General features: G+C 38.5%; 1 protein-coding gene across 1 annotated transcript in view; it reads right to left on the bottom strand.

Moving 5' to 3' along the window:
• The window catches only part of DOCK7 (dedicator of cytokinesis 7), a 217,923-nt gene that overhangs the window by 52,758 nt on the left and 151,090 nt on the right, over positions 1-14,075 (bottom strand). Inside the window, exons 27-30 of the mRNA XM_028106855.2 lie at positions 12,482-12,652; positions 7,689-7,828; positions 3,227-3,396; positions 1,911-2,065 (exon numbers count right to left, since the gene is read on the bottom strand). Coding sequence (XP_027962656.1) covers positions 1,911-2,065; positions 3,227-3,396; positions 7,689-7,828; positions 12,482-12,652 — 636 coding nt within the window. The remainder of the gene's footprint in view (positions 1-1,910; positions 2,066-3,226; positions 3,397-7,688; positions 7,829-12,481; positions 12,653-14,075) is intronic.

The following is a 14,075-nucleotide window of genomic DNA, read 5'->3' as shown; positions in this document are numbered from 1 at the left end:
AGATTTCTGAAAGGCAGCCAACATTCTATATTTTGTCCTGAGTGGTGGTTACATAGGTGTTCATTTTACAATATTTTGTAAATTTGTACATTTATGTTTCATGTACTTTTTAATATGTAGTATATTATACACAAGAAAAGCTTTAAAAAATGAAAAGGAAGGTCAACAAAATTGACCACAGTGGTCATTCTGGGCGGAGACAGGGACTGAATTGAGGGCAGACTGGGAACTTTCAAGGAATTTGCAATGTTCTATTTCTGAAGCTGGGTAGTGGGTACACTATTGTTTCTTCTATTACGATACCTTAATTGTGCATGTACTTTTGATATTATGCATACAAAATTTATAAAGTACAAGTGATAAAAGAAAACTGATAAATTGGAATTCAGCAAAATTAAAAACCTGTGCACTTCAAAAGACACCATGAAGAAAGCAAAAAGATAATACACAGAATGGGAGAAGAGACTTGCAAATCACCTGATAAGGGATTAGTACTCAGAATATATGAAGAACTCTCTCAACCTGATAACAAGAAAATGAGTAACACAATACTAAAATGGCAAGGAAGATGGATGAACTTTTCTCTAAATAAGACAGACAAAAAAGATGTGTCAATAAACAAATGAACAGATGCTCAACATTAGTAGACATTAGGGAAATGCAAATCAAAACCACAATGAGATACTACTCTATACCAAGGTGGTTACAAGAAAAAAGGAGAGTAAGAAGTGTTAGTGAGGATTTGAGAAACAGGACTTTTCCTTTATTGCTGAATGTAAAATGGGGAAGCCACTTTTAAAAGAATTTAGAAGTGTCTGAAAATGTTACACAGAGAGATACCATATGACCCAGCAAATCCACTTCTATGTATCTACTTAAGAGAAATAAAAACATATGTGTACACAAATGTTGTTAGCAGCATTATTCTTAACAGCCCAAAACTGGAAAGGATCCAAAGGTTCATCGCCTGACAAATGGATAAAAATCTGGTATATCAATACAAAAGAGTATTACTTGGCAATTAAGAAAAAAAATAAGATGTGCTGATGCACATTACAACGTGGCTGAAACTCAAAAACTTTACATGTAGTCAAAGAAGCCAGACACAAAAGATCACAGTGTATAATTCCATTTATATGAAATGTCCAGAATAGGCAAATCTATACAGATACACAGAGAAAGTAGGTGAGTTGCTGCCTAGGGCTGGGGGGAAATAGGGAGTGGCTCTTAATAGGCCTAAGCATTCTTCTTGGGGTGATGGAAATATTCTAAACTTAGACTGGGGTGGTGGCCACACAGCTTTGTAAATACATTAAAAACCATGACACTGTACACTTAAAATGGGTGAGTCTTTTGATATGTAAACTATCTCAATAAAACTTGAAGTTGTCAGGACAGCTTCCGTAAGTACTCTCGCATTTTTCTGAAAGAAAGTCTTTTAGAACTTGATCTGGCTCTACTGGCAGTTTGTTTCCTCTCTGCTCCCATATCCTTCCCTCTTTAAGGGGGCATAAATTACAGGGGCAGAGTACCTATTGATTTTATTCAACATGAAACAGTATAAATCTTCAGAGATTAAAAAAAATATTCTTAATTGCTAAACAACTGAAAATATTTCTTAGGGTTGAAGAACAAAATGTATTTTGAAAATAAAGAAAATAGGCCATATATAATAAGGTAACTTCCAAAATTCTGAATGATGGAATACAGAGCAACCATAAACCTTGAGGAATTAATTTTTAAAACAACTCAGTACAAGATAAGCAATATTCTCAGAACCTTAATATTTCCACAAAGTAAATGAAACTCAAGAGTACTCTTGCATCAGCTAATAAACAATGTTATTTAAGGGTACATCCTTGTAAATATCTGTCTTTCTAGAAAAAACTTCTGCAGGAGGTTGTTCTTACCGATGATGTAAGGAGGAAGCTGCCAGGCCTTGTTAGCTGAGGAACTGATGTTCCTGCAATTGCCATGGCAACGGTCTGGCTTATCATGCTTCCGCTCTCACTTTCATAGTCATCAGGGGCTATACAAATTGGTCTTCCTCGTTGATTGTGAGTTTCTGGAAAAACAAATAATCCCAAAATAAACAACCAAATTTCCATTTAGGTTAATTAACAGTTATTGAGCATGCAATTCCCTATTCTCCATTACTCTTTAAAAGAAAAGCCTGTTAAGAAGTAATATTTATCATTAGATTTTCTTATTTTAAACAGTAAACATTAACTCATTCCTACAGTAACAATTTATAGTTTTGTAGAGAAGTTGCTAGTCAAAGAAGATATAATAATATAAACATCTCTGCCTTCAGATTAGGAAGCCCACTTTGGCAATCAAAATACCAGTTGAACTACTCAACTACCAGTCCCTTAAAGACACAGAGTTGGTTATCTTTGTATCACCAGCTCTGTTCAGGTTCTTAATATGTAATAGGTACTCAGTAAATGTTTTTTTGTTTTTAAAGATTTTGTTTATTTATTTGACAGAGAGAGACACAGCAAGAGAGGGAACATAAGCAGGGGGAGTGGGAGAGGGAGAAGCAGGTTTCCTGCAGAGCAGGGAGCCCGATGTGGGGCTCAATCCCAGGACCCCGGGATCATGACCTGAGCCAAAGGCAGATGCTTAATGACTGAGCCACCCAGGCGCCCTGTTTTTGTTTTCTTAAATGTTTTCTTAAATGTAAACTACAGGGTTTTCTTTAGGACAAATGAAGGAATTCAAGAAATTCTAAATATGGAAAGTAAGAACAGTAAAACTTTGTGAGTTCTAGTTTTTAAAAAGCAACATAACTTCAACTTATTAGCCCAGTGTTAACAAAAACCTAATTTTTGTTATTCAGGTGAATATTAATTTCAATTATATATATATGAATATAAAAGAGACTAAAGGTGGGAGACATCTGCCCTGTTTTTTTATATACATTTTTTGGGATGAACAGTACAGTCTCATACCAAAAATCTACTTTCTAATAGGTAGGTACAGAAGTGCTATAAATCATTATTTTAAAATTCATCGTAAGAACTACTTGAGGAAAGCTTGCAGTGATTTCTCTGATGTAGTCAAAAGTCATTCAGTAATATGGTTAAATATTTACAGTTTATTTATGCCAGTGTACATTTCCTTGTATTTCTTTTCCTAAAATAAGATCTTTAGCCTCGAGATATTTCTAATACTTTGCAACACTGAGATTTCCTTTAAGACGTGTTTTAAATATACGAAGTACCTGTAAAGTCATAGAGCTGAGGAACAGTTTCCATGATAATGCCAATCAGAGGTAGATACAACATGGCCACCCTCGCCTTTGTCTGGGGGTCAGAGTACCGTGGGTCTGAGTCGTGACTGGACAGTAAATTGTGTACCATATTGATGACTTTCTTGTGCAATCCAAACAGTCTATTTAAAAAGAAGATGAAGAAGCAGCAGCAGCACTAAGGTCACAGAGATTAGTTAATATCTTTAAAGCAAACAGTAAGTCACAGTACTGAATCAATTTTGTTTAACTTAAACTTTGCCACATATTTGCATGTATTCCTATGAAACGCTTCTCATTATGAAATTAACAAATGTCTCTCCGTATAAAGTAAAGATGGAGGGGAAAAAGAAATGCTAAACAAATTCACCTAAAAGTAAATCTCAATTATTTTTATATTAACTCCTTATTAGTATATATTCATATTAAATAACTTAAGACCAGTTATGGTTATATTTTAAAGCAAAAAAAAATCTTAAGTAGCTTCAAATTTTATTTCATATTAGATCTTTTCACATTTGCCAAAAATAAACTTTTATGTCCTTTTTCTAAAAGAAAAATCCTCTACTTGATGGATTATGCAGTCCATAGGCTGGGGGGGTTGTCTTTGACTTCTCGGATTTAAACTCAACTTCCTTGCTCATCTACCTTGTTTGTGCCATACACCTTCTATAGGTTCAATCCCCTGAGTTTCAACTGGGCTAAAACACATCACTTTTTTTTTTTTTGGCCTCTTCTTGGATTGAAGGTGCTTTGACTCTGCCAACTATTCTAATTAAACACTTGGCCAACGTCGACAGGCCTTTAGGGCTACACCTGGCAGCAGTTCCACACCTCATTCTCCCCTTCAGCCTCTCACCATCCGCTTCAGAAAAAGATCTTACCTCCGACTTCTGATTTTTAGGGAAGAAAAGCCATTCTGAATTTGCTCTACCCAGATCTTTAACACATCCCCACATTTATCTCTCTCATTCCTTTTGTCTCAGAAAAAGTTGTACTTCTCTCAAAAAGTAATTTCTCCATTATGTTTAATGAACCCCACGCGTCTTCAACAGCTTCAATGCCCCCCTCACTAAAATTTTCTCTTCTTTCAAATAAGCCTTTCCTATATTGAAAACACATGTTCACTTGAAACTAGTCTCTTCTACCTTATATACTCTCTCTGAGTAATAAACTATTACAATAATTTCTCCAGTAATAAACTTCCTAAATGTACAGTCCATAGCAGCTGTTTCCACTTACTTCCTACTATCTACCCCCTTTCTTTGGAACTAACAGTTTTTGAATGCTTACAACATGGCACTGTACTAGTTTCATTATTTAATAACTAAATAATTTCTTAGAGTTACTTACCTTCTCTGTTTCCCTACCTACAGTAAGAGGGTAATTACCTACCTCATAAGGTGGCTATAAGAATTAAGTTGCATAATTTATGTAACATACTTAATTAACACACTGCCTTGTACACTGCCTTCCTCGGTAAATACTAGCTCTTATTTCTTTTAAGATCACATAGCCAATTTCAAAGCTGGGATTGGAAACCAGAGCCCTTCATCTTATGTGCCGCTTTACATTGCTATATATGCAATCTAGCTGGAGATTCTTTCTTCTTCCTTTGAGATTTTTATTCAGAAAGTGTATTTTTAAACACCGTCAAGAACCACATCTAACTGACATATCTCAGATTTTATTCTCCAGTTCTCTACTCGACGCTGTCATCTTATCTTTTCTCAATTTTTTCTCCAAATAGTTCCCACCCTGTCCTCATACTCTCTCTCTCATTTCACCCAAGTCTCAGATTCTGGTCATTTGGTTTTTATGTTCTCCCTTCTGAATTTTTGCATTACCAATGATGACTCCCAAACCCGGGTGTGTATTCCTTAGCTGTGTAGCTACCAGCCCGACCCTAACCTACCAATAAGCTCTACCCAATCATCTTTATAAGCCTTTTCACAGGTCTACATTACTCAATCACATGTTATTAAATATATGTTTATGCAGGACCTGCAATATCCTATTTTAAGTGTTAGGGATAAGACACTGTCCCTGTTCTTAAAAGAGTTTGCTATTGTCAGAGAGAAACACAGACGCAAAAATAATAATTCAGTGTCACAAATGCAGTAAAGGTACTGATTTTCTATAGAATTATGCGCTACAAAATCAGCATTTAATCATATTGTTTCATAGTCTTAATTTTTTAACTATAATCAAAGTTTCTAAAGAGCAAATCTTTGATCAATATTAAAACATATTACTGCCACTCAAGGAGTTATTCTTATTAGCAAGCAGATGAAGTAAAAAGAAAAGCATTCCTCTCAAGTACTTACCTAAGACAATGTATGTTGTATTTTATCTGTATATCACTAAAGAATATAAAATTTAGAGATGGGATGTAAGTCTCCCAAAGTTAATTACTCATATATCACTGACTTAACATCTATTTATGAATGTGTATTTATCCACCTTGTGCCAGACAAAATGTTAAGGCATTGGAAGTACAACAGCAAACAAAAAAGATAAAAGTGTGTGCTCTCATGAAATCACGTTCTAATGGGAAGAGACAGAAATTAAGCAGCAAATTTCAGAGAAATGCTTTGTGGAAAATAAAAGAAAAAATATATGTTTAAGAATGACTGTGGCAGGGCAGTGTGGCTATCATTTTGATTGGGTGGCCAGTGAAAGCCTCCCTGAGACGATGCTATCTGAGCGGAGACCTGAAGAATCACAGGGCACATGACAGTCTTAGGGTAACATGAGCACTGTTAGGCGGAGAAAAAAAAATCCAAGTGCAAATACCGTAAGGTAGGAATGAGTTCGACGTATTAAAGAAACAGAAGAAAAGGACCGGCATGGCTAGATTTTAGTATGTGGGGGGGGAAGACAGTGGCAAAAGGACCAAGAGCCAGCTAAACAGGGCTTTGAGGACCATTATTAAAAGTCCAGATGTAGGGGCACCTGGGTGGCTCAGTCGGTTAAGGATCCTACTCTTGGTTTTGGCTCAGGTCATGGTCTCAGAGCCATGAGATCGAGCCCCACAGTGGGCTCTATGCTGAGCACAGTCTGCTTGGGATTCTTTTCCTCTTCCCCGCCCTCCCCCTCTGCCCCCACCTCCTGTGCACACATGTGCACTTTCTAATAAATAAATCTTAAAGGTCTGGATTTTACCCAAAAAATACAAAAACACGAATTCAAAAATTTATATATGCACCCTTATGTTTATTGTAGCATTATTTATAATAGCCAAAATATGGAAGCAACCCAAGTGTCCATCAACAGATGAATAAAGAAGATGTGGTGTACACACACACACACACACACACACACACACACACACACACACACACTCTGGAATATTAGCAATAAAAAAGAATGAAATCCTGCCATTTGCAAGAGCATGGATGGATCCAGAGGGTATAAAGCTAAGCAAAATAAGTCAATCAGAAAAAGACAAATACCCTATGACTTTACTCATATGTGGAATTTATGAAACAAAACAAACAAAGAAAAAAAGAGATAAGCAAAAAAACCCAGCCTCTTAACTCTTAACTATGGAGAACAAACTGCTGGTGACCGGAGGGGAGGGGGGTGGGGGGAGGGGTAAAATGGGTGATGGGGGTTAAGGAGAGCACTTGCAGGGATGAGCACCAGGTATTGTTATGGAAGTGTCAAATCACTCTATTGTACACCTGAGACTAATATTGTGCTGCATGTTAACTAACTGGAATTTAAATAAAACTTTTTAAAAAACTCCAAAAGATCCTATTAGGAGGATTTTTTAAAAGTGACCATTACCTAAAGGATTTATGATTACATGGATTTTTTTAAAACAATTATTAAGATAGAAGTACTCTCTAGGGATGCTAGACCACAACACTAAAGCTATTTCTATAAATTCAAATCATCAGAGAATATGCCCTTTCTTTACTATATCAATTTCTAAAAATCCTGTACAAGTGTATACAACTTTGGAAATTCTTAAAACCTAAGAATATTTGTTTATAGGGCATATTTTGAAATACAATGCTACACAGTATAATGGCAAACAATAAATTTTCCTTACAAGGAATAGAAAACTAGTCCATTTTCCTCAACTGAAATGTGCCTACTGTGTATCAACAAATCTAAGAGTCTACCTACTTATATTCACAAATATTTTTTGTAACCATGAATAAGGAAAAACAAATGCTATCAAATAAACCATGATACACCACTGATTTCAAAACAAACCTCAAGTTCAGAGATGATGAAGTATGAAAAAATGGCTTTCTTAAAATCAGTGAAATGCAGATAACACGGGTATGGAACTTAGTGAATACAGAAGTAGATGAAGAGTAGTAAAGAGTACTCTTTTGATTCTTAGGAATATAAGTGCGATACTTCTGTCCCATTATCCAAAAGCAAATTGCTATTCCCAAGGCAAAATAAGTCTACTCACCCTTCAGCATCAGGGTCTAAAATGACAGCCAGCTCTGTTAACACAAGTCCTGCCAAATAATGCTGTTGGCGGAAAGGCACAGATAATTCAAACATATTTGCAATCTTCTGGTCTTGTATGTTTGTGGAAAATCCAGAACTCTGTTTGGGAGTGAGATAGAACAAAACTACAATAGCTGTGCAACAAAACATCCTATAGACAGAACATTACAACAAATGCAGTATGAGCATTATCTCAAAGTAAGATACACTTCACCCAGGGTAGTTTATTTTACATTACTATTACTAAAATTGGAGAAAGTAACTGCTCTTACTTTTGGTATAGGAAACTATGATGAAATAACACTTTTAATTATTTTCTATTTCCTATCGCTTCTCGGATTTTTGGCTAAGATCAAGTGTATTTTCTTTTTTTTCTTTTAAGATTTTATTTATTTATTTGACAGAGAGAGAGAACACAAGTAGGCAGAGCGGCAGGCAGAGAGAGAGGGAGAAGCAGGCTCCCCACTGAGCAGGGAGCCCGACGCGGGGCTTGATCCCAGGACCCTGGGATCATGACCTGAGCCGAAGGCAGACGCTTAACCGACTGAGCCACCCAGGCGCCCCAAGTGTATTTCCTATTTCTTTTTTCTCAGATTGAAAGTTTTCCATCTTTCTTTTCTTTATTCTTTTAGCCACTTAATGTTTCAATATCATACCCTAAAGGAGAAAAAAAGCAACTAAACCCAAATGATATATTATGCGTTTACTGCTGAGTACAAAAGACATATTTATAGTCAAAGTTACTGGTTTCCAGAGAAAGTCCAAATACCAGTAAAATTGTTTTTCAGAGAAAATACTACCTTTAGAAAATTACTATCATTTTGTGATTCACTCATAGTTTTTAATACTGCAAAATAGCATTTCCCCAAGATATAGTTCAAGATTGTAATCTCATCCCCCTCTAATTCATATTCAAGACCATCCATGTGAGGTTTTTTAGAACAGATTTCAGATTTCTCTACAGAGAAATCATCTTCCTAATAAGTATATAAGATTATTCTTGCACCCTCCCCCCAGAAAGAGTGAGGTCTCTATCGTCTATTAGAATGAAATTAATGTAGTTAGATAAAAAACAAGGGGAGCAAGAGAATGGAAAGAATTCTATTAACTTCTTGGCTGAATGAGATGTTCAGAGGGAGTTAGATATAAACAAATGTGTTTCATTAAAGGTTTTAGGAACTATATTATGATTAATTTGTTCTTCACTGGATAGCCACATCTTTGGCAGAGGATGTGGGAAGAAAGCAGAAGACACAGCCTCATCTGTTACAGGAAGAAGCGTATGCTAGCCAGGTAAAAGAGTACGTGAAATACGCCAATCCATAAGATTTTTCGTAAAAGTAAAATGAAAAGTTATGGGTGCTCTCTCATGTTTTCTAATCAAGGTAAAGTTTAAAAAAAATTTTTTTATCATGCATCTGAGATTGATCTAGGCTAGGGAATTACATCCAGGAATTAAATAACTCAAAAACAACATTACAAAAAGTTAAGATAACTTTAAACATGAAGAGATTAAGAAAGCAGCTTGTCTGCCTCAGAAATTACAGAGCGGAAAGAATGTTTCACTAGAGGGAAGAACCAGGCTTCTCTGATACTAAAACCAGAAAATCTCTTTATCTCAAACTGTATGATAGGAAACAAAATAATTGCTATGATATAACCCCTTTCTGTCCTGACAGAAACTACTAGCTGTTGAGAGGCTGCTGGGAAGGTGGCGCAGTAGGACGTCCCTGGGCTCACCTCTTGTTGCGTGGCCGCCTAGAGAGAACCCACATCAGCATAAATAACACAGAAAGCAGCCTGAAAACTGGCAGAACAGACTCTCCGCAGCCCGGCATAGACAAGAGGCCACAGCGAAGCAGATCCACCCCCTCCAATTGCTCTTGGCAAGATCCCGTCAAAGTGGTGCCATAAGTCTGGCAGTGTGTGCGCGGCCCAGACAAGGCCAGCACCGCTCCGGAGTGAGTCCTGCCCCAGGAAGAGGGGACGATAACCACACACCCGTCCGACTGTGACCCCAGCAGTGTCTGGGGGCAGGCACCTGGTCAGACTGCAGGCCCCACCCACCAACAAAAGCTTCTCAGGGGACAACACAGGGAAAGTGCCTGCAGTCTAGTGCTACTTCATCTGTGGCAAACACCTGCTCTGACTCAACTCAAGCCCAAGCCAGCCCCAGACCGGCCCACTAACACCGTGGGCACCAGACTCTGCCCACAACAGGCAGAGCGCCATCGCAGGCTGGACTGAAGGCAAACACATCCCAGCCACAACGGTAGGACACTCCTGTAGCAACACACAGAGGAGACACCCCCCTGAAGCACCATTTTCTGGTGAAAAGGAGACATTGCGCTGCAGGACCTTTTCTTCATAAAGCCACTACTTTCAAGTGTGGGAGTCGTAGCTGACTTTCCTAACACAGAGAAACAGATACAGCAATAAATAGAATGAGGAGACAGAGGAGTATGTCCCAAATGAAAGAGTGGAACAAAATCAGAGCGAGCAGGAGACCTAAGCGAAATGGAGATAAGTAATATGTCTGATAGAGAATTTAAAGTAATGTTCATAACGATACTCACTGGACTTGAGAAAAGAGTGCAGAACCTCCATGAGACCCTCCACCAAGAGATAGGAGACGTAAAAAAGAACCAACTAGAGCTATTGGACTCACTAAATGGAAATAAAAATAGACCACCTGGAATAAACAGCAAATGAGAGGAAGCAGAACAGATCAGCCACCTGGAGGACAGAGTAATGGAAAGTAATCAAGCTGAGCAGATGAGAGGGGAAAAAAAAATACGCAAAATGAGAACAGACCCGGGGAACTCAGCGATACTGTCAAGCTTAACAGTCACATGGTAGGGATCCCAGAAGGAGAAGAGCAAGAAAAGGGGGCAGAAGATTTGTCTGAAGAAATAATAGCTAAAAACTTCCTGAATCTGGGGAAGGACAGAGAAATCCAGATCCAGGAGGCACAGAGAGCCCCCAACAAAACCAACCCAAAGAGGTCTGCACAAAGACACAAAGTAAATAAGATGGCCAAAAGCAGTGATAAAGAGAGAATTTTAAAAGTGGCAAGTGAGGGCGCCTGGGTGGCTCAGTCATTAAGCGTCTGCCTTCGGCTCAGGTCATGATCCCAGGGTCCTGGGATCGAGTCCCGTATCAGGCTCCCTGCTCCGTGGAAAGCCTGCTTCTCCCTCTCCCACTCCCCCTGCTTGTGATCCCTCTCTTGCTGTGTCTCTCTCCATCAAATAAATAATAAATAAAATCATAAAAAAAAAAGTGGCAAGAAAGAGAAAGGAAAGCAGTGACATACAAAGGAAACCCCACAAGGCTATCAGTGGGTTTTTTAGCAGAAACTCTGCAGGCCATAAGGGAAGGGCACAATCAATTCCAGCTGCTCAAAGGTAAAAATCTACAGCCAAGAATACTCTATCCAGCAAGGCTTTCATTTAGAATAGAAGGAGAGATACAGTTTCCCAGAAAAGCAAAAGTTAAAAGCAAAACCAGCCACGTCCCTGTCATACATGATGCCATTGGCCTGTGGGTCCCAAATTCCCAGTCCAGCCAACCTCTTGCCCGAGTCAGCATGCACGGTCTGCCCCCTGCTCGATGCCAAGTCAATAGGCCTTCACCTCAGATTGCCAAGGGCTCAAACTGGCACTCTTCTCCTCAAATTCCAGCCCCTATGCTCAAGTTTCTGCACAAAAGTGGGCATAATTATAACAGCAGAATGAAGCAACCCAAAAGGTGACACTATTTCTGCAGAATACAGAATGGATAAAAGGAATGAGCTAGGCTGAAAACATCTCCAACAAGCACACCAAAGAACAATACATACAGCATGATTCTGGTTAGTAAAAAAAAAAAAAACAAAAAACTGGGAAGAATGAAACAAGATGAAATCAGAGAGGCAGACAAACCATGAGAGACTCTTAAGCATAGGAAAGAAGCTGAGGGTTGCTGCAGGGGAGGTGGGTAGGGGGATGGGGTAACTGGGTGATGGAATGAGCACTGGGTGTTCTATGCAACGGATGAATCACTGAACTCTACCTCTGAAACTAATAATATGTTAATTAACTGAATTTACATTTAAAAAAGGAACCTCCGCCCCCCCCCCAAAGAAACTACTAGCTGTTGAAGTCTGCTGCCACCCAATAAAACCCTATGAACAACCACCTAGTTTCCTTTGGGTTTTCTAGGCACAAGGGCAGTAGGCAGGGCTTTCTCAGGACTGCCCCACAGTTTGACTTCTTTCTCTGCTACATTAGGCTTCACTTCTTTGCCTTCCACAGGTACTGATCCCTAATAAACATCTTCTATCCCAAACTCAAGACAACCTTGCATCTGCTTCAAGAAAACCCAACTTGTGAAAACAACGAAATGGCCTACCTAAGTGAATTCACTCACATGGATGTGCATAAATCTGTAAGAGGAGTACAACATGGTAGTTAAGACCTTGGGCTCTAGAATAAAGTCAACATGTGCCTTGAGTCAATGTCTAGCTCTGCCACCTATGACTGTGTAACCCTGGCTAAGTTCATGACTCTTCTGTGTTTCATATGTAAAATGAAAATAATAGAACTTACTTCCTAGCATTACTCTAAGGAGCAAATAATATTTATAAAGCACTTACTATGGAGCCTATCACACAGCTATTATTCAACAGTCTTTCTTATCATTTATTCCAGGGCTCAGAATGCTTTCTTACAAAAGTGAGCTCTATAAAAAATTTTTTTCAGACACTTTGCATACCTGAGATGTTGCAGAAGAAACAGAAGGTGATGGTGATGCAGGTGGAGTAAGCAGGCTGCAGGGCAGGTTCAATGTAACGTAGTGCTCATGGCTGCAGACAATTCGCAGAAAATCCAGTCTCAAGGACACCAGCACACTTGGATTTGGTAATGAATAAAGCTTTGAAGATACCTTGTAAGCATTACATAAATAAAAGAACACCAATTGAATTTATCATTTCTCTAAGCCAACACCAGAATGACAGGTGAAGTATTTAGTGGGCAGTTTTGGGTTTTGTGGTGTAAACAACAGTATCCACTTCTTCCAGAGTTACTGCTAGAATAAAAAATGGGGAACTAGAAGATCTATTTAAGATTTACAAATCCACTGACTAGGCTAAAAGTCATATTCTTTGTATTTCCAATATAGGATTAATACTTCCACTTCTCAAAGATGCACTTTATGAAGGAAAAGTATACCACCAAACTAACTTCATAAAAGAACTGATCCATTCTTTGGATAAGCAGCAGCTGTGTTAATCTGTATTTATAATTACCTCTTTGTCTATTCACCCAGCTACATGATAAGCTACTTTGAAGAGACATATATACACTGACTTAATAGCTTTGGCATCCCTAGGGTCTAGCTCAGTGTTTGGCAAACACAGGAAATCAATGCTTGAAGAATAACAACAAGATTTGAGGAGCAACAGAACATGAAATTTTGGGGGGAAAGAAAAATAATACATACTGCTGCAAATATCTGCAGGTGGGTCAGTGCCCATGTGTAGTTTTAACTTCTCTATTAAAAGGAACATACAGGGGCACCCGGATGAATCAGCTGGTTGAGCATCCAACTCTTGCTTTCTGCTCAAGTCATGATCTCAGGGTTGTGGGATCAAACGCCACATCGGGCTTGTACTCAGCGCACAGTCGGCTTAGGAGTCTCTCCCCCCCCATCTCCGTATGTCCCCTCCCCCACTCATATGCACACTCTCTGAAGTAAATCAATCAATTAATCAATCAATGGAACATACAATAAAGGCAGCTGATAGATCTACAAAATTCTAAATATTAGACTGCCAAACAGCATTCTAAAGCAGTAATTCTCAGAAATGAGCCTGTGGACCAGCAATTCTCAGAAATGCTGCACAAGCACTGTGCCCCCACATGCCCACCCCCCCACCCCCATGATTCCAAACTCCTCAATAATGCTGGGATAGGACCCTAAGAGCTGCATATTTTTAAACTTCCTTTAAAAGGTAATTCTAGGATGATTATACAGCTCATTACCTAAATGGCCTATCAGGACCAATAACTAATGTTTTCCAAAAGACACATTTCATTAATCAGTTGATAAAAATTTTAAGCTAAAGTCAGCTCTTTGTAGAAAAGTTCCAGGATGCTTTTAGTTTAGTAAAAGCAACATAATGGAAAAAATAAGTAAATTTAAAAAATAATAAAAGCAACATAATGACTGACACTGGGGATTTGGGTAAGCATCTGTCCATGATCTTAAACTCTACAATGTCTAGGTCTACATTAGGAGAACTATACAGCTAAATGCAGCTGCTTTAAAAATCACCCAGGGCGCCTGGGTGGCTCAGTTGGTTAAG

Source organism: Eumetopias jubatus, unplaced genomic scaffold, assembly GCF_037043125.1.
Source record: "Eumetopias jubatus isolate StellerSeaLion01/CBP00866 unplaced genomic scaffold, mEumJub1_p1.0 scaffold_4, whole genome shotgun sequence".
Classification (NCBI taxonomy): domain Eukaryota; kingdom Metazoa; phylum Chordata; class Mammalia; order Carnivora; family Otariidae; genus Eumetopias; species Eumetopias jubatus.
The sequence above is the reverse complement of the archived record's forward strand: the minus strand, read 5'-3'. Positions and strand labels throughout refer to the sequence as shown.